Source organism: Eleutherodactylus coqui, chromosome 12 (assembly GCF_035609145.1).
Source record: "Eleutherodactylus coqui strain aEleCoq1 chromosome 12, aEleCoq1.hap1, whole genome shotgun sequence".
Lineage (NCBI taxonomy): Eukaryota > Metazoa > Chordata > Amphibia > Anura > Eleutherodactylidae > Eleutherodactylus > Eleutherodactylus coqui.
The window spans coordinates 118,060,238-118,087,640 of NC_089848.1; the positions used below are offsets into that span (position 1 = coordinate 118,060,238).

General features: G+C 47.3%; 1 protein-coding gene across 1 annotated transcript in view; it reads right to left on the minus strand.

Moving 5' to 3' along the window:
• Window positions 1–27,403, minus strand: part of SLC22A13 (solute carrier family 22 member 13) — a 68,422-nt gene that overhangs the window by 6,832 nt on the left and 34,187 nt on the right. Inside the window, exons 5-6 of the mRNA XM_066585052.1 lie at window positions 23,398–23,518; window positions 17,479–17,573 (exon numbers count right to left, since the gene is read on the minus strand). Of these exons, the coding sequence (XP_066441149.1) occupies window positions 17,479–17,573; window positions 23,398–23,518 (216 nt within the window). The remainder of the gene's footprint in view (window positions 1–17,478; window positions 17,574–23,397; window positions 23,519–27,403) is intronic.

Below are 27,403 nucleotides of genomic sequence, written 5' to 3' on the forward strand. Positions count from 1 at the left end.
AGTCCCCATAAGTGCCCGACAGTCGTCCCAGCAGTTAGTGATCCTGTGCCTTTACATGAGAGCAATACTTGTTCAATGAATGGAAGCGGAACGGGCTGCAGATCTCTTCTAGCCGCCCTCCTCCATTCATTGAGAACAGGCAGTTTTTCATAGAGGAGCGACTGCCTGTTTTAGGTGAGAAAAACCAAGCAACTCCGACAAATGAGTGATTCTCCCTCACTTACCCAGTTGTGCCCCGTAATCGCTCCTTTGTCAGCCAGTATAAAAGTAACCTAAGGCCGGCTTCCCACCCCTGGCTAATGGCTTAGATTGCGGCCATTGAAGGTGGATGTAAGTGGTGACACTGCTTAAAGAGGCTTTTCAAGTCATTTTTTATATAGTTTTGGCCCCCCATGCACACTCAGTGTGGCACCAGATCTCACAGGTGACGTCATCCAACCAGCAGACCCTGTGATGTCACATAAACCAGTCTCATAGGCTGCTAATGTAGAATCCACGAGGCCGATTTACAGGACATCACCGTGACATCCCTGCTGGGCCTTCTATTGGCTGTAGAACTCATGTGGGTAAACAACCCATGTGACCGCTGCTGACGAATTATACAGAAGACCGGATTGGCGGCTGATGAGCAGCGCACAGCGGGAGGTGAGTATATGTGGTTTTTTCCTTCCCCCACTCTCACCACTGAGAATTTGGAAAATTCCTTTAATACCCACCTTGACGTAAATGGATGTTACAAAGGGGAGGAGTTAAAGGGCGTGGCCTTTCGTTCTAAGCATTTTCTTCATTACTCGCTTTTGTAAATCGGCTTGGTTAAAGATCTCGGCTGCGTGTTCCCAACAGACCGGCGTGTGTCCATGTAAACCCTACATACCTTGCCCCTTGACTCAGGCCCCCTTACATCAGTCCCTTACTAACCTACCAAACATAGGCAGGCAAGCATTAGTGGATGAATGAAAAGCCGTATGACTGCCGGATCAGAGTACTCGGGTCCGTCATCTGGGGACACAGAGCTCTGCATGGGAGCTGCATACACAAAATGGAAGGAGATGTTAAATCAAAACTATTCGTAAAGTCGTTTCACGTTTAACCCCTTGAGTGGCACGCCCGGAAAATTTCCGGGGCCGAGCTCCACTGCTCATAGCGATACTGCCCGGAAGATTTCCGGGCTATGTATCACTATGGGAGCTGCAGAGCACAATGCCACAAACTGTACAGTGTGCTCTGCCTGCACAGACCCACACAGAGCAGTGCAAGGGCTTTGAAAAACCAGCAGAAGATATTGCCGACATGTCGGCAATGTCCTGCTTTGTTTACAGGTTGCCATAGAGACCATCGGCTTGTCAAAAGCAAGCCGATGGTCTCTGTGGCAGGGAGAGCTGGTTGTTAGCTGTCAGAGGACAGCTAGGTACTAGCTTTTACAGCAGAGATCAGAGAAAACCTCCGATCTCTGCTGTGTTAACCCTTTACATGCTGCAGTCTATGTGACTGCAGCATGTAAAGGGTTGTCACTGCAGCATGTAAAGGGCTGTCACCATCGGACCTCCGGAATGTGATCAGGGGTCCTGATGGGTCCCTGTGGAAGTCCCCTATAGGGACAAAAAAAAAAAATTTTTTTTTTTTAAAAAAAGTAAAAAAATAAAAAAATAAAAAAAACACTTGTCTCCCTTTACTTTGTAAAAAATCAAAAATACAATCACACATGTGGTATCCCTGTGTGTCGTAATGACCCAGAGAAGGAAGTTAATACATTATGTAACCCCTTAATGACATGGCCCCTTTTTTTCTTTTTTCCCCATTTCTTTATTTCCTCCCCCCTGTTTAAAAAATCACAACTTGTCCCGCAAAAAACAAGCCCTCATATGGCCATGTCAATGGAAAAATGAAAAAGTTATGGCTCTTGAGACGCAACTGCAAAACTAGTTGAAATTCAATGATTAGACCATTTTAAAAAACCTGCCCTGGTGGGCACGACAGGGTGATAGGAAACCTGCCACTCAAGGGGTTAATTGACGGCGCACTGCAGGAATACTCAATGGCTGCCGAGGTTGAAGTATCCCTTATAGCGCTCGTCTCATGAAGACAACGCATTTACAAACTAACGTCAGCGATCCGCTGATTGAATTATTACACACTCACAGGACGGATGGACAGGCGTTATGATTGTGAGACTCGCCCTTCAACTTAAGGCCCTTTTACACGGAATGATAATCATTCAAAAAAATCGTTCAAATGAGCAAAAATGAACGATAAAATTGTTCAGTGTAAATGCAGCCAACTAAAGACGACCGATAATCCTTCGCTTGTGGCTGATCGTTCATTTTACACAGGCGCGTTCACTAATCGTTTGGTTTAAATACCGGTCATTCAGTCGTTCTCACTCATTTATACGGCGAATGTGAACTACTTCTTATCCTACCTAATAGTTGTAGTCATAGTATCTAGCAGTGGTATTAGTAGTATCCAGTAGTACTGAAATAGGACCCTATGGCAGAAGCCTCTGCCTCAGGATCAGGATCGGCTGGGGGGTCAGAGGCCTACCTGTAGCTCGGATTGCAGAGTCCTCCAAGGTCAACCTGGTTTCCCCATCATCTGACCAGCCCACAAATGGTCTCCCAGCCACCGTCTTGTCTCCCGCTGTAGGTAACCAGTTCTCCTTCCAGTTCCCTGGCTCGGCCTCATTTACGTCAGAGGCAGCAGAGCCGACATCCATTGTCCATTCTAAGTGACTTTATTATGGTGTAAGTGGTACTTGATTTCTCCGTGGGCGCTGGGGCGGCACAATCAGAGGAGCTCAGTTAATTGTCCCTGCCCCATTAGCTGCTGGGCCTTGGGGCTCTTTCACACGGCCATAGGCGTTTTTACATGTGCCCACCGGTGTGAGTGGGCACACAAATCTAACGTTTGTGCACCTGTTCAGACAGCACAGCCCCAGCACATATACGCCAAGCCCGCGATGCTGTTGGGCAAGGGGAGACAGCTTAGCTGTCTCCCCCTTCCCTCCCCCTCACTGGCTCACCTCCTTCCTTCCGGCTGTTTGCAATGGGAGGGGGCAAAGCTACGCTCCTGCCCCTTGCCCTCAGCCAGCCATGGGAGCATGGAGCTTAGTTCTATCCTGCCCCTTCCATTGCAAACAGCCAGAGAGAAGGAAAGAGGAGGCGAAAAGGGGGAAGGAGTTTAGTAGTCACGCTGCTAAATCCCTTCCACCTCCCTTCTCCGGCCGCTCTCATTGGCTCCCATAGGAGGCCATGCAGCAGCCGACATATTCCAGCTGGAAAGATAGTTCCAGGACTATCTTTCCAGCCCAGCGTAAAAGCACTTGGCGCTATATTGGCCGGCCGGGCACTTTTACATTGTGGGAATACGGCCATGTGATCTAATGCATTGGAATCCAGTGCATCAAATCGTAGTATATATCGGCCGGCCGTGAAAACGGTGGCCAATATACGCTCGTATGAAACAGGCTCTAAGGCTTAGAGTAGTGGCCCAGAGTTGGGATGTGTAGGAGTGTGTATATGTCTGTTGTATGTAAACTGTCTTTTGTACTTCTGTGAGTCTATGGTAATGCTAACAAGCTGTGTAGTCACAAAGTCTGTCTCTGGTTGTGTGTATTGGTCAAGGCAGGTCACTAAAGGGTCAATGTCTGATGTCTCTCTAACGAACTTTGTCTAACTTTATGTGTGTGACATAACGGTAAGTATATAGAAGTTAGGGGGAAGAGTTTTAGAGGAAAGAGACTGAGAGTTGACGAGTGCAGAGAGGTAGTCGGTGTAGGAGGACGTGTCAGCGGGAGGCTGAAGCTTGCTTTGCTGTCGCCTGTGCAGAGCCACGGGCTTATCTCATTTGCTGTGGGATATCGCCCCTCCGGGGTCCAAAGCTTCGAGTAGATGATTTCCGCTGTCACAAGGAGGAGAGAAATGATCAGTAAGTAAAGAAAGGCAGAGTCATGAGTTTCCACCGTGTCAGGAGAGAACCTCGGGGATCATCTGTTAGATAACTTAGACTGAAGACAACCTAGAATACTGAAGAAGAGTTACTCCTAAAAAGCGTGTGTAACAAAGTAGAGTTGAAAGGAAATCCCTGCTAGATTCTGTCAACATACTGTATTACTGAAGGAGGACTAAATGGAGTATGTGAGTAAAGAGAAAAACTAACTTCTTGTTTGTGGACTCTTTATTTTAAAGTGAATGACCGACTGCTTGTGAAGAGGTACTGGCGTCACGTGACAACACCGTTAAGGACATTCATCATCATTTACATTTGCCTGTTTATTTGCACTCTCCACGGCCGAGCTGGGCCCCGTTTTCCGCCATTGTTGGGGGAGAACATAGAGCCACTTGTGACATCCATCTAGTTTACCCTGTGGTCTTCCCTGCAACGGCCAACCTATGCTCGGTCGCCGCATTAGCACACATGGAGACACTCTGTAGACTTTCTCTACCTTGGACCTGACTCTCTATCCCTCTGCCAGGGGGCGAGAACCACCCTAAAAGTTATACCACTACCTGGTTACCAGGGTAACAGGGATTTTTGGTGTGCTGCGCCAGCCAGGGGTTTTCCTTCCCAGTGCCCATGAGGTACAGTTTTAGAACAAACATTATCAACAAAACAATATTTAAAAAGACAGTACACACAATAAAAACAAAATTTCCAGGGGCCATATGACACCCTCTTACAGTACCTCATAGTATTATTAGTAGCATCTATTAGTATTACCAGTAGCAGTAATAGTACCTAGTAGTAGGGCTACTGATATTAGTAGTATCTATTAGTAGTATTAGGAATATCTAGTAATAGTATATCTAGTAGTATGTAGTAGTAGTATATAGTAGCATTACTAGTATCTCATAGTAGCATTAGTAGTACCTAGCAGTAGCAATATCTGTAGTATCTAGTATTAGTAGCATCTAGTAGTTGTTTTAGGACTATCTAGTAACAGTATATAGTAGCACGTAGTAATATTATAGTAGCATGTAGTAGTATCTAGTAACATTATTATTATCCTATCTATCGCATCTCTAGGACACTCCAGTCCGTCCGCACTAAACAGTTTGCTGAGACCATTCAGTCCTCCCTGTCCCCTATTTCTCACCTCCCCTGCCCTAACCTGGCAGCCGAACACTACCACACCACCCTCAGCCGTGCCCTGGATGAAGTGGTACAGCCCGTGACTCGAGCAGTCAAACGCAGACCACAGCAACCCTGGCTTACGTCCCAAACGTGCTTCATCCGGCGGTGCTCTAGGTGCGCCGAGCGGCTGTGGAGAAACTCAAAGCTGCGGAGAAACTCAAAGCTGCTGGCAGACTTCCTCCACTTCAAATTCATGCTTAAAACTTATAACCTAGCCCCTCACCGTGCCAAACAAGTTTATTTCACCTCCCTTGTCTCCTCACTATCCCACAAGCCCAAACAACTCTTTGAGACCTTTCACTCCCTCCTCAGCCCCAAAGAACAGTCCCCTGTGACAGACCTGACTGCTGGAGAACTAGCTGCCTATTTAAAAGAAAAAAAAATGACAACAATCGTAAAGAAATCTCTGAAAGCTGCATGGTTAGCCCCGATCCCAGTTTCATCGGCACTGCATCCAGCATCTACTCACTATCTACGCTAGAACCAATGACAGAGGAAGAAGTCTCCAGGCTCCTTTCCGCTGCCCGCCCCACCACCTGCGCTAGCGACCCTCTCCCCTCTCACCTCCTCCGATCCCTTCCCCCAGCTCTCATTACTCACCTCACCACAATCTGCAATCTCTCCCTAACCTCTGGCACTTTCCCCTCCTCATTTAAACACTCCATCATATCCCCTCTGCTTAAAAAACCAACCCTGGACCCAACTGATGCTGCCAACTACCGACCCGTCTCAAACCTCCCCTTTATCTCCAAATTACTGGAACGCCTGGTCTACTCCCACCTCACACGCTTTCTCTCTGACAACTCGCTCCTCGACCCCCTTCAGTCTGGTTTCTGCTCTCTACACTCGACCAAAACTGCCCTTACAAAAGTAACAAATGACCTGATGACTGCAAAGTCGAGAGGTGACTACTCCCTACTAATCCTCCTTGACCTGTCTGCTGCATTTGACACTGTCGACCATAATCTCCTTCTCACTATGCTCCGCTCTATTGGTCTAATGGATACTGCTCTCTCCTGGTTCTCCTCCTACCTCTCTGACCGCTCTTTCAGTGTCTCCTTTGCTGGTTCTATCTCCGCTCCACTTCCTCTCGCTGTTGGGGTCCCCCAGGGCTCGGTCCTTGGTCCCCTTCTCTTCTCTATCTATACTGTCCCAATTGGACAAACCATCCACAAATTTGGCCTCCGATACCATCTCTACGCTGATGACACCCAACTATACACCTCCCCTCGTGAGATCTCTGGACCATTCCTCCAAAATATCACCGACTGTCTGTCCGCTGTCTCTAATACTATGTCCTCCCTTTTTCTCAAACTAAACCTCTCTAAAACTGACCTCCTTGTCTTTCCACCTTCCAACCGACCTCCCCTCAACATCTCCATTCCAGTGTCTGGCACCATCATAACCACCAGACGGCATGCCCGATGCCTTGGGGTCACACTGGACTCTGACCTCTCCTTTGCCCCCCACATCCAATCTCTGGCCCGAACATGCTGACTGCACCTCAGAAATATTGCTAAAATATGGCCGTTCCCAACCACGGACACGCTAAAGACGCTCATGGTCGCCCTCATCCACTCCCGGCTTGACTACTGCAACTCGCTACTCATCGGCCTTCCCCGCACTAGACTCGCTCCACTCCAATCCAAATGGCAGCTAGGCTCATTTTTCTATCCAGTTGTTACTCAGACGCCTCTGCATTATGCCAGTCACTGCATTGGCTGCCCGTCCGCTGCAGAACTAAATTTAAACTCTTCACCCACAAAGCTCTGCATGGTGCTGCACCCGCATACATCGCCTCCCTACTGTCAGTACACCACCCAGCCCGCTCACTCCGATCGGCTAACACACTCAGACTAAACACCCCTGTAATACGAGCCTCACATGCTTGCCTACAGGACTTCACCAGAGCAGCACCCATCCTCTGGAACGCTCTACCCCAAGGCATCCGGACAATTCCCGATGCACGAAATTTCAGATGTGCCTTAAAAATGTACCTCTTCAGGGAAGCATACCAAATCCCCTGACCTAGTCCCTCGCCCCTCCCTATGGCTCCTCACACGTTTGCCTTCTAATAATTGATCTCCACATGAAATTTCCTATTGCCTGTGTTCCCCACCCCCTGCACCTCCTGTACCACCCTCAACCCATTTGTGTCTAACCCAATGTACCTCATATTGTAATTGTTGTATTGTTTGCATTTATCCATGCCTGCCAGCACTGCGGAATAAGTTGGCGCTATACAAATAAAGATTATTATTATCTAATAGTTATATTTGTAGTATCTATTAGTAGTATTAGTAGTAAGCAGTAGTAGTATCTATTAGCATTATTAGCATCTAGTCGGTGCATTAGGAGTATCTAGTAGTTGTATTTGTAATAACTAACAGTAGTATTAGTAGTACTAATAGTATTCACAATAGTATTAGTAGCATCTAGTTGTAGTGATATCTGGTATTATGTTGTAGTAGTAGTATCTATTAATATTATTTGTAGTATCTAATAGTAGTATTAGTGGTACCTAGTTGTGTTTATCTTGTGGTGTCATGTCTCATCTACCTGACTCTATTCATTGACATGTATAACCTGTACTGTATCTGTAAGTGTTTGCCCTTTTAGTTTGTCCCTCCTGGCTCTCTGTACCCCCTATATTGTGTAGCTCCTCCCCCTCCTCCTGCTGGGGAGTTTCCTGTCTATAGCCCACCTGTTAGGTCTCTACTCTGTGCTTTGGCTCATCATTCTTTTTACCTACTGCTGAATGTGCATTATACAAGATTTCTACCTGAATAAACCCTGGAATCTTCTCCCCATGCCTCTGCAGTGGAGTTGGATGCTGTCTGACAAGATATACCTGCTGTGAGTACTGGTCCATAACTACAAGAGCCGATACCTCAGCCGACACGCCTGCAGCCATGTTATTGAGTCAGAATAGTAAAAAGAGTGTATAAATCCAGCCAGACATGCTGTAAAGACTCCTCCAGCAGCTCCACATACAACCACAGCCGCAGCTCATAACCTCCCACCAAGCTATAACTCTCCTCAGTGTTACCTCCATCCTGTGTGCTGCATCATGGCTGAAGGACACTCTGAGGCACAAGCTAGCATGGACCCTAGTCTGCAGTCTAGTCAGAGAGACAGGCGCTCTAATAAGCCAACCTGGAAAGTTAGAGAGAACCTTGAAGGTCTCAAGCAGGAACTTTCCTCTGACATTTTAAAACTGTGGGAAACATTACTAAGTCATGTCTCCAACATTCAGCAGAGTCTGTCTTCACTCCATGTGTCACCACTAGAGGGAGCCCTGCAACAGCTTCGTGCAACGTATGAACATTATAATATAAGGCCTCATGTCCACGGGGAAAATCAAATCTGCTCCGGATTTGTAACGCGGATTTGGGCCGCGGATGCAGTGCGGATGAGCTTAAAATAGTATTTTATTGTATTTTATTGCATGCGGATGACACGCGGATGCGTTTTTTTTCACGCGTGTATGCACACGGATGGCATTTTTGCATCTGCGCGTGAAAAAAAAGCTGCATTCAAAGTCCTGTAACTTTTTTATTTTTCTAAATACGGAGCTCTATGTAGGCTTATTTTTTGCGAAATGAGCTGTAGTTTTTATTGGTACCATTTAGGGGAATGTACGGCTTTTTTGATCACTTTTATAGCATTTTTTGGGAGGCAAAATGCTAAAAATTAGCATTTTGCCTCTGTTTTTTAGCGTGTTTTTTTACGCTTTTTGTCGTGCAAAATAAAAAGCGTGTTCAACTTTTTGTACACGTCGTTACGGACATGTCAATACCCAATATGTGGGGTTTTAATTTTTTTTCCCTTTTTTTATGCTAATATTAGAAAAAGCATAAAAAAAGGTGTTTTTTTACATTTTTTTTACATTTTTCTTTTCTTTTCTTTTACACTATTCGAGTCCCTCTGAGGGACTTGCAGCACTATGCCTATGATCGCTGTCATAAGGCATGGCAGAGCTACTGCTCTCCCATGCCTTATCGCCTATACAGCGATTATAGGCACAGGCAATACAGGACGCCAGTGTCTGGCGTCCTGTTGCCATGGCGACAGGCCGGGCTCTCGCGATGACATCGCGAGAGCCGGCCGGAAACACCGAGGGAGCGCGATCTCTCTGTCAACTCTTTCCCTGTCGCGATCTACTTAGATCGCGGCAGGGAAGGGGTTAACAGCGGGACGCCGGCCGTGACTGACAGCCGGCTCCCGCTGCAGGATAGCGCGGGATCTTATGTGATCTCGCACTATCCCCAGGACGTACCGGTATGTCCTGTTGCGGTAAGTACCATGCTCCGAGGACGTACCGGTACGTCCTGGAGCGGGAAGGGGTTAAATCCGCAGCGGATCTCATGCACCCGATAAATTAGTATTTACAATCCGCAGCGGATCTCCCACACCCATAGAGGTCTATGGGGGCCATCCGGAGCGTGATCCGCACTAAAATGGAGCATGGCACGTTTTTTTTCATGCTCCAGATTTTTTAAATTCCTTTTTATTGACCATCCGCGGGTATTTATCTACCCGCGGGTGGTCAATGCATCCCTATGGGGTGCGGATCCGCGCGCGGGAGATCCGCTGCGGATTTTAAATCTCATTTTGCCCGTGGACATGAGGCCTAAGGCCTCATGTCCACGGGGAAAATCAGATCCACTGCGGATTTGTAACGCGGATTTGGGCTGCGGATGCACTGTAATTGTCTTTTATTTTTCATGCGGGAGATCAATTGAGCTATGTGCTCTATGAGCTTCCGCACGCGTGATCCGCACTAAAATGGAGCATGTCCATTTTTTTTCATGCTCCAGAAATTTTTTTATTTACTTTTAAATACCATCCGCGGGTATTTATCTACCCGCGGGTGGTCAATGCAATCCTACGGGGCGCGGATCCGCGTGCGGGAAAAACGCTGCGGATTTTAATTCTTATTTTCCCCGTGGACATGAGGCCTAAAGGTCCAGGAGTACGAAAATGCTTTGAGAAAATTAAACACAGAGGATTCCATACAGGAATTGCAAAGCTTCCAACACCTCAGTGTAGGAAGAGACAGCTTAGTACGCGACATTAAGGCCTCCTTCCCACGAACGGATTTCCGCCGCGTAATTCGCGGCGAAAATCCGCTGCGTTGCCCGCAGCTATTAGGTTCTATTGAACCTAATAGCACAATGCTCACGATGCGTAATTCCACCGCGGAATTACGCACCGCGATTTCTCCCGTCCTCACCCGCAGCATGCTCTATTTTCTGCGGGTGAGGACGGGCTGTACACACTGACGGCTTCCATTGCAGTCAATGGAAGCCGTCCGTTCACGCTATCTCCCGCTGTAACCAGCGGGAGATAGCGTGAAAAAACGCTTTCCCGCCCACCGCCGCGCGTCATATGACGCCATATGACGCGGCCAGCCGCGTCACGTGACACGGCCGGTGACGCGGCGGTGGGCGGTGACGGGCGGTGACGCGGCGGCGGTGGGCGGGGAAGCGATTTCACGCTATCTCCCGCAGGTAAGTATAGGGGCTCTGGGGGGCGCCGTGACGGGCTTCGCAGCGGAATATTACGCGGCGGAGCCCGTCACGCTCGTGGGAAGGAGGCCTAAATCTAAGATAGAAGTGAGAATTGCGCAACTTCAGAAGGTGTCATCTCACATTTCTGACTCTAGCAGGCACTCCAAGCGTACATCTAGGTCACGATCTTCAAAGCATTCCACCCTCAGTGAGCAGCTTCTAAAAGCACGCGTAGAAGCGGAAGCGACTAAGATACAGGCCATCTTTGCGCAGAAGAAAGCGGAAGTGGAAGCTGCGCATAAGGAAGCAGAAGTGGAAGCTGCACATAAGAAAGCAGAAGCGGAAGTGGAAGCTGCACATAGAAAAGCGGAAGTGGAAGCTGCACATAGAAAAGCGGAAGTGGAAGCTGCACATAGAAAAGCGGAAGTGGAAGCTGCACATAGAAAAGCGGAAGTGGAAGCTGCACATAAGGAAGCAGAAGTGGAAGCTGCACATAGAAAGGCGGAAATAGAGGCTCTGGAGAAACAATGCGAACATGCTACAGCCGTAGCAAGGTTAAGAGTTTTAGAACAAGCCACGAGTCAGAGCGAAAGAGACAGCATTGACTTCAGCGGAATGGATGCAGAGGAACCTCTCAAGCGTACAAGAGACTATGTACTAAGCCAATGCTTCAATTCCCCATCTGCCGCAAACATTCCAGACAAAACAGACGTCTCTCCAGAGCGGCAGGCCGCACATCCTTCCACAGCACCAGGCATGCAAAGTCAGCACAGAACTCCGCTCGTTCCTCACACCAACCTTCCATCCTATATGGAGCACCAAGGCTCTGCACCCCAGCAAGCTCAATATACCGGTATTCATGGACAATTCAAAATACCAGCGGTTCTCCAAACCTCTAGCAATTACATGGTTCCATATCCACATGTCACCAAACCTATGGACTTCAAACCAGCTCCCAGGCTGAATACCCTGACAGCCCCATATGTACCTACGTCTCTCATGCAAAACACCACAAACGATGTGATTAGCACCACTCAACCAATTTCACACCTGAAGTCAGAGAAAACCGACATGTCAGAGTTTGCAAAATACATGGTACGTCGTGAGCTCACCAAGACAGGACTGATAAGGTTCGACGACCAGCCTGAGAATTACAGAGGCTGGAAATGTGCCTTCAGAACTGCAACTCACGATCTCGGCATTACTGCTTCGGAAGAACTAGATCTACTGATCCGGTGGCTTGGCCCATAGTCAACAGAACGAGTAAAGAGACTCAGATCTGTCCACATTGAAAATCCAGCAGCAGGCCTTGCAGCTGCTTGGGAGAGACTGGAGAGAACCTATGGTAGTCCTGAAGCAATAGAAAACGCTCTGTTCAAACGTCTGCAAGCCTTTCCAAGGATATCTGGTAAAGACAATCAGAAATTCCAAGAGCTCTGTGACTTACTGCTAGAGCTACAGCTGGCCAAGGGAGACACTCACCTACCTGGCCTCAGTTACCTGGACACTGCTCGTGGAGTAAACCCAATCGTGTCAAAGCTGCCATACAACCTTCAAGAGAAGTGGACCGCTCTGGGGTCAAGATATAAGAGAGAAAATCAAGTCTCTTTTCCTCCATTTTCCTACTTCTGTGAGTTCATCAAAAACATTGCAGAATCCAAGAACGATCCAAGCTTCTCCTATGAGGAATCCAATCCTGGTCCACATCCATTCAAGTCTGACAACCCACGCATCGACTACAAAGGCCGCAGAGGTCCAGTGTCAGTAAAAAAGACTGATATTTTTCCCTCTACTTTGTCAGCTTCACAGGGAGTCAGTTACAAGAGCAATCAAGATGAAAAGGTTGAAAACCCTAATCGCCTGTGTCCCTTACATAAGAAGCCTCATCCCCTCAAGAAGTACATCGGCTTCAGGAAGAAACCACTCCAGGAACGCAAGGAGCTTCTAAAGAAGTTTGGGGTATGTTTCAGATGTTGCGCTTCTACTGAACACATTGCTAAAGACTGTAAAAATGCCATCAAATGCATTGAGTGTGGTTGTGAAGATCATGTACAAGCTCTTCACCCATCTCAACCTAGAACCGCACCAGCTACAAGTTTCCCTACCCCACCAACGTACGGCGGGGAGAACACAGATCAAGCAGCAAGTCCTACCACTGTATCTTCTTCATGCACAGAAGTCTGTGGAGAAGGCATTTGTGACCAGTCCTGTGCAAGGATATGCCTAGTCGATGTGTACCCCCAGGGTCAACCAGAAAGGACTATGAAGGTGTACACCATCCTCGATGACCAGAGCAACCGATCACTTGCAAGGTCAGAACTCTTTGATTTGTTTAACATAAAGGGAGATGTTTACCCATACACCTTGGGTACATGTAGTGGAGTGACAGAGGTCTCAGGGAGAAGAGCCAGTGGACTTGTAGTAGCCTCTCTTAAGGGCAATCTTGAGATACCCTTGCCCACACTTGTTGAATGTAATCAGATACCATCCAATAGGGGAGAGATCCCTACACCAGAGGCCGCTTTCCATCATCCCCACCTAAGGGCTATAGCTAACGAAATACCAGCCCTTGACAAGAGCGCAGAGATCCTACTTCTGCTGGGTAGAGACATTCTTAGGGTGCACAAAATACGTCAGCAAATTAATGGACCTCATGATGCACCATTTGCCCAGCGCCTTGACTTAGGATGGGTCATAATAGGCAATGTCTGTATAGACAAGATGAAAAAGCCAACCAAGATTTCCTCATTTAAAACACACATCTTGCCAAATGGTCGCGGTACTTATTTTCATCCATGCCCACACCATTATCGGGTGAAGGAGAAACTGACTAACAGTAAGTGGCACCACGACCAACAAGACAGTACAAACAGTTTCCTCTGGGATGACAGTCTTGGATCAACAGTGTTCAATACAACAAGTGACGATAACAAGTTGGCACCTGCTAGAGAAGACATTGAATTTCTCAAGGTCATGGAAAGGGAATTCACCCAAGATGACTCCAATAGCTGGGTAGCTCCCTTACCCTTCCGTTCTCCAAGAGTAAAGCTACCTAACAATAGGCAGCAAGCTACCACTAGATTCTCCTCTCTGAAACGCACTCTTGAGAGAAAAACAGTAATGAAAAAACATTTCGTAGACTTTATGCAGAAGGTATTCGATAGAGACCATGCAGAACCTGCGCCACCGGTAAGGGAAGGAGAAGAATGCTGGTACCTTCCGTCCTTTGGCGTGTATCACCCCCGCAAGCCTGAACAAATCAGAGTTGTGTTTGATTCCAGTGCTCAGCATGAAGGTGTTTCTCTCAACAACCTTCTCCTCACAGGCCCTAACCTAAACAACAGCCTCATGGGCGTTCTAATTCGCTTCAGACAAGAACCCGTTGCGGTTATGGCTGACATCCAGCAGATGTTCCATTGCTTCATCGTTAAGGAAGACGACAGAAACTATCTCAGGTTCCTATGGCACAAGGACAATGATGTCAGCAAAGAGGTCATAGATTACCGGATGAAGGTACATGTCTTTGGCAACAGTCCATCACCTGCTGTAGCAATCTATGGACTGAGAAGGACAGCCCAAGAAGGTGAGAAGGAGCACGGATCGGATGCTCGGCAATTCGTCGAGAAGAACTTCTACGTAGATGACGGACTTAAATCCTTACCCACAAGCGCAGAGGTGATTGATCTCCTCACCAGAACCAAGGAAATGCTGTCTGCCGCAAACCTTAGGCTTCACAAGATTACCTCCAACAGCAAGGAAGTAATGAAGGCCTTTCCATCTGACGATCAGGCAATCAACTTGCGGGACCTTGACCTCAGCTCTGAGGTTCTTCCTATACAACGCAGCCTAGGATTGCTCTGGAATATCGAACAAGATACATTTATATTTCAAGTATTAGCTTGCGACAAACCTTTCACCAAGCGTGGAGTTTTATTGGTCGTGAACAGTTTTTATGATTCTCTCGGATTCATAGCCCCCATCACTATTCAGGGCAAGATACTTCTGAGACAGCTTACTACTGAGAATATGGATTGGGACGCTCCCTTACCTGTCAAGAGACAACAAAGGTGGGAAAAATGGAAAAGGTCCTTGAAAGTATTAGAACAACTCCAAGTACCGCACTGTTATGCTCCCAGTTCTCTTTCAGCTGCTGTCAAAAGGGAAATACACATCTTCTCTGATGCATCAATGGAAGCCATAGCCGCAGTGGCCTATCTGAAGATCTCAGGAGCCAACAATGAGCTACACTGTGGATTCGTACTAGGTAAGGCCAAACTAACCCCAAAACCTGCGCATTCCATACCAAGACTTGAACTCTGTGCAGCCATGCTAGCAGTAGAGATCGCCGAAGTGATAAGGGATGAAATGGACGTCGCATTTGATTCATTCACCTTTTACACAGACAGTAAGGTTGTTCTCGGTTATATACACAACCAAACAAAACAATTCTATGTGTATGTAGGACACCGAGTAGAAAGGATCAGAAGTTTCTCCACCCCTAACCAGTGGCATTACATCCCTACAGAACTTAAAGGAGATGTCCCGCGCCGAAACGGGTTTTTTTTTTTTTTTAAACCCCCCCCCCGTTCGGCGCGAGACAACCCCGATGCAGGGGTTAAAAAAAACCACCCGCACAGCGCTTACCTGAATCCCGGCGGTCCGGCGTCTTCATACTCACCTGCTGAAGATGGCCGCCGGGATCCTCTGTCTTCATGGACCGCAGGGCTTCTGTGCGGTCCATTGCCGATTCCAGCCTCCTGATTGGCTGGAATCGGCACGTGACGGGGCGGAGCTACACGGAGCCCCATAGAGAAGAGGAGAAGACCCGGACTGCGCAAGCGCGGCTAATTTGGCCATCGGAGGGCGAAAATTAGTCGGCACCATGGAGACGAGGACGCCAGCAACGGAGCAGGTAAGTATAAAACTTTTTATAACTTCTGTATGGCTCATAATTAATGCACAATGTACATTACAAAGTGCATTATTATGGCCATGCAGAAGTGTATAGACCCACTTGCTGCCTCGGGACAACCCCTTTAATCCAGCCGACCGGGGAACAAGAGCCGCACCAACATCAGATCTGCTAGACCACATATGGTCTTCACCTCCAAGTTTTCTATACGAAGATCCTTTTTTGTTACCTACCAATGCCATCTATGATCTGGTGGACCCTGCGTCTGACAAGGAAATCAGAGCCCTAAGTTCTACGCTCTACACTTCTGTAACTTCTAAGGTGAACCTGAAGTCACATCGCTTTGAACGTTTCTCGACATGGAGATCTCTCGTGCAAGCTATTGGCAGACTAATTCACATTGCTCAGTGTTTTGCAAAGAACGCATCGTCAAAGTGTAGTGGTTGGCATATGTGTAAGGCACACCCTACAGTCACAGAATTTGAACTAGTACCTTTTCTTCCAAGGCAGGAAGTCACCTAAGGAAGCTTGATTATCCTACACAGCTCATGGCGGGGAGCATATCACCGCAGACTGCAACCGAGAGAAACTGAAGAAGTCCACCTGTGGATTACCTTTGCCACAACAGTTGATTTGTTCATTTATTATTGCTGTTGCATTTGTTTATTCGTTTTTAGGTTGAACAAGAATTTCTGGACTTTGAAGGACATTATGTCAAAACAGTATTCAGTGAAATCTAAAGATTTCAGACAGGGAGTGTCATGTCTCATCTACCTGACTCTATTCATTGACATGTATAACCTGTACTGTGTTTGCCTTCTTTAGTTTGTCCCTCCTGGTTCTCTGTACCCCCCTGTGTTGCATAACCCCTCCCTTTCCTCCTGCTGGGGGGTCTCCTGTCTATGGCCTATGTCTTAGGTCTCTACTCTGTGCTTTGGCTAACCATCATTCTTTTTACCTACTGCTGAATGTGCATTATACAAGATACCTGAATAAACCCTGGAATCTTCTCCCCATGCCTCTGCAGTGGAGTTGGATGCTGTCTGACAAGATATACCTGCTGTGAGTACTGGTCCATAACTACAAGAGCCGATACCTCAGCCGACACGCCTGCAGCCATGTTATTGAGTCAGAATATGTAGCATTAGAGATATCTAGTAGTTGTATTTGTTGTGTCTAGTAGTAGTATTAGTACTATGTAGTAGTAGTATCTAGTAATAGTAATATTAGGGATATCTAGTAGTAGTATTTGTAGTGTTTAATAGTAGTATTAGTAGTATCTATGATCTTTCCACGAGAACAGTTCTTCTCAATGTCCATGAAACAGAGAGGTTGTGAATGGCCATAATCCTAACAGCGGGGAGCGGTCGGTATAATCCTAACAGCGGGGAGCGGTCGGTATAATCCTAACAGCGGGGAGCGGTCGGTATAATCCTAACAGCGGGGAGCGGTCGGTATAATCCTAACAGCGGGGAGCGGTCGGTATAATCCTAACAGCGGGGAGCGGTCGGTATAATCCTAACAGCGGGGAGCGGTCGGTATAATCCTAACAGCGGGGAGCGGTCGGTATAATCCTAACAGCGGGGAGCGGTCGGTATAATCCTAACAGCGGGGAGCGGTCGGTATAATCCTAACAGCGGGGAGCGGTCGGTATAATCCTAACAGCGGGGAGCGGTCGTTTTAATCCTAACAGCGGGGAGCGGTCGTTTTAATCCTAACAGCGGGGAGCGGTCGTTTTAATCCTAACAGCGGGGAGCGGTCGGTATAATCCTAACAGCGGGGAGCGGTCGTTTTAATCCTAACAGCGGGGAGCGGTCGTTTTAATCCTAACAGCGGGGAGCGGTCGGTATAATCCTAACAGCGGGGAGCGGTCGGTATAATCCATACATAGCAGGGCGATACGTTGATTGCGGTGGAACTTACCATATGAAACTCATGACAAGTGTTACTTTTCTTAACTGGGGGATCCTGAAGAGATCGACCATGGTTCCGGATTTTGGCTGCTTCTCTTCTTGTAGCTGAGGATGAAATACCAGGATTAGGATTTGGAAAACTTCTGTAGTGACAGTTTTCCAGTTACATCCCTAAAAACTGTGGACATTTTTTTAAGGAGCGTTTATTGGGCCTGTCATCCATCACAATACTGAACATCGAGGGAGAATCATCCAGAATACTTCACAAAATTAGGACATTACCGTTTTCTCCCTCCCTTAAAGGCTCCGCCCACTGGTGTTTTTTTCACACGATATCGCTGTGTTTTTTTAATGCGATTGTCATTGGGACTTTCTAATGTTATAAACGCCTCACAGTTTGCGCTCTGCGATTTTTGTGGGATGCGTTATTAACATTAGAAAGTCCCATTGACAATCGCGTGAAAAAAACGGAGCGATATCACAGCATGAAAAAACCACCAGTGTGCCGGAGCCCTGAGAGTTTATAATACCCCTTTTTTTATTATTTTAAACAACTTGGGCCGTTATAACAAAGAAGGCCAAGACTCCCAACCCGGGGAATCGTAGCAAGTAGAACAAACAACTATAACCCAATCCCACAGCTCTGACCAATATTGTGTACACCTACTGTCCCTGCGAGTCACAACAACCAACAGAGAGAAGACCTTCAGTGTCCCAGACAAGAGGAGTTAGTCAGATACGCCCAGCGCAGTATTGGGGCAGTCAGCCCACCGACCCCATATCTTGGGGAACTTTGGCAGGGCAGCCCCTAGCCATATATGTCAATTTATATAGAGGGGCAACACTGTTTAACTCACGCAGCCGGGCTGCCCCAGTGGGTTTTGGGGATGTTTCCAATTAAGTAATATTACCCTTAGGGTGCCCACCCACTAGCGTTTTTTTACTGCGAAATTCGCAGCGTTTTTTTTTTTCTGCAGGGGGTCTATGGGACATGCAAAGCTAAAATCGCGATCGCGCAAAATCGCGGTAAATCGCGATTTTGCGCGATCGCGATTTTTACATTACAAGTCCCATAGACCCCCTGCAGAAAAAAAAAACCTGCGAATTTCGCAGTGAAAAAAAACGCCAGTGGGTGGGCGCCCTTATAGCATAGAAAAACAGCAATTTGTACAGAGTGCGTGCTGCCGCATCAACAGGAATGTCTTCCATAAGGCCAAAGAGACAGGCCTTAGGGTGTAGGATACATGGCGCTCCCAGATGAGTCTCCATGAACTCAAGAACATCCGTCCAATAAGCTTATAAACCATGACCCTCCCAGAACATATGCATAGTTGTGCCTGTATCCATCAAGCACCTTGGGCAGTCTGAACTAGGAGATAAGCCCATAGCATTTAGACGGCTAGGACTCTATGAAGGAACTTGATTTATATTAGCCTTTGGCCGCCTGCAGACGGGTGGGTCAGATCCGGCGGCGAGAATCCTCGCCGCGGGACCCGGCCACAGTGCCTGCCGGGAGGAGCGCGTATTCACCCGCGCCTGGCGGCCCCAGCTCTTTCATGTGCCGGCTGCCGGCGCATGCGCAGACCGGAGCCGGCGGCCGGGTGAGTGATGTCTCTGCGAGCCCCGCACAGAAATAGGACATGCCGTGGTTTGTTTGCCGCGCGACATTTCGCACGGCCAAACACCGGCCGTCTGCATAGGAGTGCGTATTGTAATGCACTCCTATGCAGGCTTTGAGCTGCGGAAATCCCGTGGGAAATCACGCTGCGGGATTTCCGCCCGTGTGCAGGCGGCCTTTCTCTAGTACTTATTAAGGGAAGCCCAGAGCCTGCCATAAGGCCTCTCCGGTCATCCGAGTCCAGGTCCGGTATATTTAAGCCCCATTTTTCCAGAGCCCTGTCTCCCAATGAAGCGAGGCTACGAGTCAGCTGTCTATAGAAACAGGAGAGCGGCTTCAGGATATTAGCCATCTGTGCCAACTCCTCCAGCTGAGTCAAGACAAGGAGGATACTCAGGCCCTCAAATTGGTCTCTCAGAGCGTGGTGAAGTTGGAAATACTTAAAAACGGAGCTCCTAGGGAGGCCGAAACGTGCCCACAGTTGTAAAAAGCTACAGAAAATGCCACCTTCGACAACATCTGAGAGGGTAGTGATCCCATGTTGTCTCCAGAAGACTATATCAGGCATACATTGCAAGTGTGGGAGGTTGGGGTTACACCATAGAGGGGTATGAGGAGACCATTTGGCTGCCTCATCAGGTATCAAATGAAGGGCAGTGTTCCAGGTTTTGAGAGTCACCCACATGGGCGCAGGTAGTGCATTCACACGCGAGGTCGGACCCCTGAGTAATAAACCTTTCAAACCTTGTTCTGAGCCCACCACTCTGCGCTCAAATCCCACCCCTGGGTTATAGTCAGTAGACGGCAGCCACCACCCCACACATGCTAATTGGCTAGTCAGGTAGTAACAGTATAAGTGGGTAAGGGCCAACCCCCCTCCATCCGTGGGCAGGCCGAGAGTTTCCAACTTGATTTTTTGGGTGGAGCCGCGCCATAATATGTGAAGGAGTATTTTACGGAGAAGCGGATGTTTACTTTAACCACGGACACAATGCTGCATATTGTTTATTTCACACGGGGGGGGGGAAGGGGCACTGTGGGTGTTCTGTGTGGACCCTCATGTGGACATTGACCTGCGGAGCGAATTTCAGATCTGCAGCATGTCAATTATAGCGCCGGATTTTTAGTGCGGATTCTACCTCTTCAAACAAGGAGGGGATTCTGCACCAAAATCCACATTAAACTCTGAATTAAACGGTGCAGTTTTCATTGTTGATTTTTCAGCTGCGGATCTGCTACAGAATATCTGCCCTGTGTAGACATAACCTTAAAGAGCTGGTCCATGTATATAGGATATTGATGACCTATCCCCAGTATAGGCCGTCAATAGCAGATCAGTGGGGTCTGACGTTTGGGACCCTGAGGGACCAGCTGAGGGGAGGAGCTGATCTGTGGGTGATCGACGCCGACGCTCTACTATTGATCGGTTATCCTGGTCATAGGTCGTAACTGGACAACCCCTCTAATGATATGTCCACATGTTCTGGAAGTGCTGCAGATCTTCTGTGATGATTTGTGCAGGGAAATCCGCAGTGGATTACAATACTGGCCAATAAGATGTGGGCAGATCTCATCCATGTGCTGGAAACTGACGAGCGATAGAGATCTTTACACCCGCAGCGGCTCAGTTTCTGCTGTGGATTTCCCTCACTAATTTCATTCCCTTCACTGTAGAAGTATGAAATCTGACAAACAAATCAGCATATTAGACGTGGACGTCGCTGCACAGGCGGATCTGTGGCGGATTTTGTGCACTGGGTCTAAAGTTTCTGACAGTAAGCATCTCAGCAGCTACAGTCACAGATAGGAGAACATGGCAGAATCCGAGCGCTGCTGGTTGTTTTACACTGAGATGGGAAAACGTCACTATTCTGACTCCGTAACATGGCTGCAGGCGTATCGGCTGAGGTATCGGCTCTTCTAGTTATGGACCAGTACTCACAGCAGGTATATGTTATCAGACAGCATCCAACTCCACTGCAGAGGCATGGGAGAAGATTCCAGGGTTTATTTAGGTAGACATCTTGTAGAATGCGCATTCAACAAAGCACTAGAGCCTCCATGCCCATCTGTATCACATCTTCTACCCAAGCTGGAGGCGGTACAACAGGGTAATAAAGCCTCCATGCCCGCCTGTATCACATCTTGTATCCAAGCTAGAGGCGGTACAACAGGGTACTAGAGCCTCCATGCCTGCCCTTATCACATATTGTATCCAAGCTAGAGGCGGTACAACAGGGTACTAGAGCCTCCATGCCCGCCCGTATCACATCTTATATACAAGCTGGAGGCGGTACAACAGGGTACTAGAGCCTCCCTGCCCACCTGTATCATATCTTGTATCCAAGCTAGGGGTTGGTACAACAGGGTACTAGAGCCTCCCTGCCCACCTGTATCATATCTTGTATCCAAGCTACAGGTGGTACAACAGGGTACTAGAGCCTCCCTGCCCACCTGTATCATATCTTGTATCCAAGCTAGAGGTGGTACAACAAGGTACTAGAGCCTCCATGTCTGCCTGTATCACATCTTGTATCCAAGCTAGAGGGGGTACAACAGGGTACTAGAGCCTCCATGCCCGCCCATATCACATCTTGTATCCAAGCTAGAGGTGGTACAACAGGGTACTAGAGCCTCCCTGCCCACCTGTATCATATCTTGTATCCAAGCTAGGGGTGGTACAACAGGGTACTAGAGCCTCCCTGCCCACCTGTATCATATCTTGTATCCAAGCTAGAGGTGGTACAACAGGGTACTAGAGCCTCCCTGCCCACCTGTATCATATCTTGTATCCAAGCTAGAGGTGGTACAACAAGGTACTAGAGCCTCCATGTCTGCCTGTATCACATCTTGTATCCAAGCTAGAGGGGGTACAACAGGGTACTAGAGCCTCCATGCCCGCCCGTATCACATCTTGTATCCAAGCTAGAGGCGGTACAACAGGGTACTAGAGCCGCCCTGCCCACCTGTATCATATCTTGTATCCAAGCTAGAGGTGGTACAACAGGGTACTAGAGCCTCCATGCCCGCCCGTATCATATCTTGTATCCAAGCTAGAGGGGGTACAACAGGGTACTAGAGCCTCCATGCCCGCCCGTATCATATCTTGTATCCAAGCTAGAGGTGGTACAACAGGGTACTAGAGCCTCCCTGCCCACCTGTATCATATCTTGTATCCAAGCTAGAGGTCGTACAACAGGGTACTAGAGCCTCCATGCCCGCCCGTATCATATCTTGTATCCAAGCTAGAGGTGGTACAACAGGGTACTAGAGCCTCCCTGCCCACCTGTATCATATCTTGTATCCAAGCTAGAGGTGGTACAACAGGGTGCTAGAGCCTCCCTTACAAGTGTCAGCTTTCCACAATAAGTGATCCTTTTGCTCTGATATTGGAATCTCTTACTTATATCAACATTACAATCACACAGAGAAAGTTTCACCCCATTCTGACAACTTCTAGGGGAGGGTTTTCTTTTGACAATGAGTGTTGTGGCAAGGTAGTTCACAGAAGATGAAACACATTCTTTTAAAGGGGTAAGTTGTCGGAAAGCCAGAGACAGAGGTCTGGCGGGGACCAAACTAGGCCTGACAGAGGAGGACGCCCTCTAGACACCATGGGTGGGGGATAGTGACAGGGACCCTGCGGGTTATGAACTCTGAAATTGTCTGAAGTTCCAGTACATGTTTGCTGCGTATTAAATAAAACTGGTGGAAGGCCAGAACTTGAAGTCATTCAGTGGTCCTGAGCGTTTATGCTTGTGGTGCCAACCATCCTAAATAAAGAAGATGGCGATCCCAGAGAGCGAGTAAACCCCGGGTATGTCACAGGGTATATCATCACTATAACACTATACGCCCCGATGAGTCTTGGTACTATCGCACTGACCTCTATAGTGGATGCTACATATAGTGCTACACCCCCGATGAGTCTTGGTACTATCGCACTGACCTCTATAGTGGATGCTACATATAGTGCTACACCCCCGATGAGTCTTGGTACTATCGCACTGACCTCTATAGTGGATGCTACATATAGTGCTACACCTTCGATGAGTCTTCGTACTATCGCACTGACCTCTATAGTGGATGTTACATATAGTGCTACACCCCCGATGAGTCTTGGTACTATCGCACTGACCTCTATAGTGGATGCTACATATAGTGCTACACCCTCGATGAGTCTTGGTACTATCGCACTGACCTCTATAGTGGATGTTACATATAGTGCTACACCCGATGAGTCTTGGTACTATCGCACTGACCTCTATAGTAGAACATTACACGTACCAGCTGTAGAGTAGCTCTTATTACCTGGGACATTAACTCCTCTGGTAAATTCCGTTTATTAATAGTTGCTGCTTTTTGAAGGAGTTTTTTTGCTTTCTCGTTCTTCCCTTTAGTTATCATCCATCTGGGAGATTCTGGAAGAAGCCTGCAGGGAAGCACATCACACCCATACAATTAATACGAGGAGCAGACCTCTAGTTATTGCTGTGAAGCTTCTGGTGAGGACAGTGTACACTTAGGCTCTACATGATTATCATTTTATCGAATGTCACTCGTGTACTACAATAGACAGGGCACAATAAAGAAGGAGAAAGCAGGAACTGCGCACATTTATCCAGCCGGGGGCACTCTGGGACAGATAATGACTCCATAATTAGTGTTGCTCATCTTGATTGGCTGGGCAATAAAATCATCCCAATTTTTGCAAAAGCGAATTTGGTTAGTCCAAACCAATTTCTAGTGAAAATCGCAGAAAAATCAAATTTCCCATAATGCTTGCTGCAGAGGTCAGCAGGTGAGCCTTGATAAAGTCACCCAATCTGTCCTCCATCTTTCATATGGGCAGCAATTTCATTGGACGCCTGCATCACATGGCCTAGCAATATATAACGCTAGCTGATATATCCAGCTTTGTCTGAGTTAATATGGTACAGGTGTTTACCTGTTGTTCGCACTGAACAAGTTATGAAGTCATGGTTACTTTAGAAGAACCAAGGAATAAAATATGTATACACATAGAGGAGCGTTTGATTCTCCTCAGACTGCATGTACCCATGTCTCTCTGCAGAATGTGCCACACCTCCCAATCTTCTCACTTTTTACCCTTAAAGTTAAGACCTCTTTTATTCAAATTTAACCCCAGACTGGAGGTTGCAGGCTTCTTAGCCTTAAAGGCTTCATCCCTGCAGTCCATCGCCACTTCCTAATGTACTTTACAGCCTTTGAATATGTACACATAGAGGTCAGCTAGATTCTCCTCAGTATATACACAGAGGTGAGGTAGATTCTCCTCAGTATATACACATAGAGGTGAGGTAGATTCTCCTCAGTATATACACATAGAGGGGAGGTAGATTCTCCTCAGTATATACACATAGAGGTGAGTGAGATTCTCCTCAGTATATACGCATAGAGGTGAGGTAGATTCTTCTCAGTATATACACATAGAGGTGAGGTAGATTCTCCTCAGTATATACACATAGAGGGAAGGTAGATTCTCCTCAGTATATACACATAGAGGTGAGGTAGATTCTCCTCAGTGTATACACATAGAGGTGAGGTAGATTCTCCTCAGTATATACACAGAGTGGAGGTAGATTCTCCTCAGTATATACACATAGAGGTGAGGTAGATTCTCCTCAGTACATACACATAGAGGTGGGGTAGATTCTCCTCAGTATATACACATAGAGTGGAGGTAGATTCTCCTCAGTATATACACACAGAGGTGAGGTAGATTCTCCTCAGTATATACACAGAGAGGGGAGGTAGATTCTCCTCAGTATATACACATAGAGGTGAGGTAGATTCTCCTCAATGTATACACACAGAGGTGAGGTAGATTCTCCTCAGTATATACACAGAGTGGAGGTAGATTCTCCTCAGTATACACACCTAGAGGTGAGGTAGATTCTCCTCAGTATATACACATAGAGGTGAGGTAGATTCTCCTCAGTACATACACATAGAGGTGGGGTAGATTCTCCTCAGTATATACACATAGAGGTGAAGTAGATTCTCCTCAGTACATACACAGAGGTGAGGTAGATTCTCCTCAGTATATACACATAGAGGTGAAGTAGATTCTCCTCAGTATATACACATAGAGGTGAAGTAGATTCTCCCCAGTATATACACATAGAGAGGAGGTAGATTCTCCTCAGTATATACACACAGAGGTGAGGTAGATTCTCCTCAGTATATACACAGAGAGGGAAGGTAGATTCTCCTCAGTATATACATATAGCGGTGAGGTAGATTCTCCTCAGTATATACATAGAGAGGGGAGGTAGATTCTCCTCAGTATATACACATAGTCAGAGGGGTAACGTGATGCTGCTCAGCCCCAGTGCAAAGTCTGGAACTGGGCCCTCAACTGTAATGCTTCATTGATAGTATTGGTTTGCAATATGGGGAAGAGAGACTTTATGGGCCCCCTAGGGCTTTTGGGGCCAGGTGTTACTGCACCCTCTGCAATCCCTATACATACTCCCATGTACATAGAGGCGAGGTACATTCTCCTCAGTATGCAAATCATTTCCTAAAGTATTATGGTTTCTGGCAAAAGAACTCTCTCACATATCGCAGATTTTCACAGTTTTTCACGCTTTAAATATTGACGCTGCGACTCCTTTACTTTTCCTATTTAGGACCTACAGAATGGTCGTGCCAAATTTCACTTTTGTGCGGTACAGATGTGTGTTAATAGTTACACTTACTTTTGCTCTTAGGATTCAATAATCAAGTTGCAATCCCTTTACTTTTCCTACTGAGGACCTAAAGAATGGTTGTGCCAAATTTCACGCTTGTTTGATACCGGAAAGTTACATTACATAGGGGTACACTTACTTTTGCACTTAGCATTGAATAATTAAGTTGTGACCCCTTTAGGCCGCCTGTCCACGGCGTTGCGGAGTATCGCTAGGAGCAGGGGAGAGAACTGTCAGTTCTCTGCAGTAAGCCTATCTGACAGATAGGCTCACCGCAGAGAATCGCGGCATGTCGCAATTTGGCACCAGCGAGCAGAGAATCGCTATGATTCTCCGCTCGTAGAAAGCGTTCAGTGCGTTCCCTGCTGCCGGATTATCGCTGTGGGGAATGCAGTGCACAATCGCCCGTGGACACGCAGCCATTACTTTTCCTATTTAGGACCTAAAGAATGGTTGTGCCAAATTTCACATTTCACACCAGGAAGCTAGAGAATTAGTGGCGAGTCAGCCAGTGAGTAATCAGTGAGTGGACGTTTCGGATATATATATATATATAATATAGGCACAGTGTAACCAGCGGCCTTTTTACAGTTAAGCACAGGACAGGGAAGCTGCATCACATTTATATGTCTATATAACATCTGGTCTGTTAGGAGGGACAGATATTCTGCAGAGGATATATTGCTGCAGGTGGAAAAGCTTATATACCAGCAGAGAACTTAAACGGGGTTCTCTTGGAGGAAGCAGGGAAAGAAGCTGCATCATGTTTATATGCCTCTATGAATTTTGGTCTGTACATTGGGAGAGGGGACATTTCTGCTGCTGTCGACATATATGGCAGCAAAGCAGACAGATTGTTTGTGGCCTCAGACGTCTTTCAGAGCCGCCAGTTCGACCAGTCCAGCTTATCTGCAGATCTCACGCAGCTAGCACTGAGGTTTGGGAGATTAAATCACGCTGTGCCAAACAGAGACAGCTCACAGAGATGCCAGCGAGACTCCTGTCCTCACATATCGTGCATCCCAGGGACTGCGCTTATTTAGGTGGCCGGCTGTCTTAAATGTTTATCCTTTTATTAAATTTTTAAAGTGGTTAAACCAACATTGATGGAAAGGTATACCGTAGTAAATAAAGGGAAAGAAAGAACAAGGGATAGAGATATACGAGGGGACGAAGAGGGATGGAGTAGTGGATAGAAAAAGAACTGATAAGAAGAGAGGGAGGTGGGGGATGGGAAGAAACAAAACTATACATAGGGTGGAAGAAGAAACCAAAGAATGGGATATGGGAGCGGGATGGGGGGAGCCCAATAGATTCATGCACTCCGGTGTATGCTGGAAGGGGATCCATGGCCCCTGGGTGTCTGCACCTCCATGCTTTTTTTTAAATACAAAACAAAAAGAAAACCAAACTGGGAAACAGCAAATACACACAGTGCCTGTCAGTGGGCTCAGACATCGTTCAAAGCTAGGTGTCTAAACCGTACGAGTGGCTAGAGGTATTTTAGTGGTGCTGCCTGCCTCGCTGCCAGTGTACTACCAGAAAGACTGTTCAGCAGAGCTGGGGTGTGATAAATAATAGACCCATCCGCCTGTCCACAG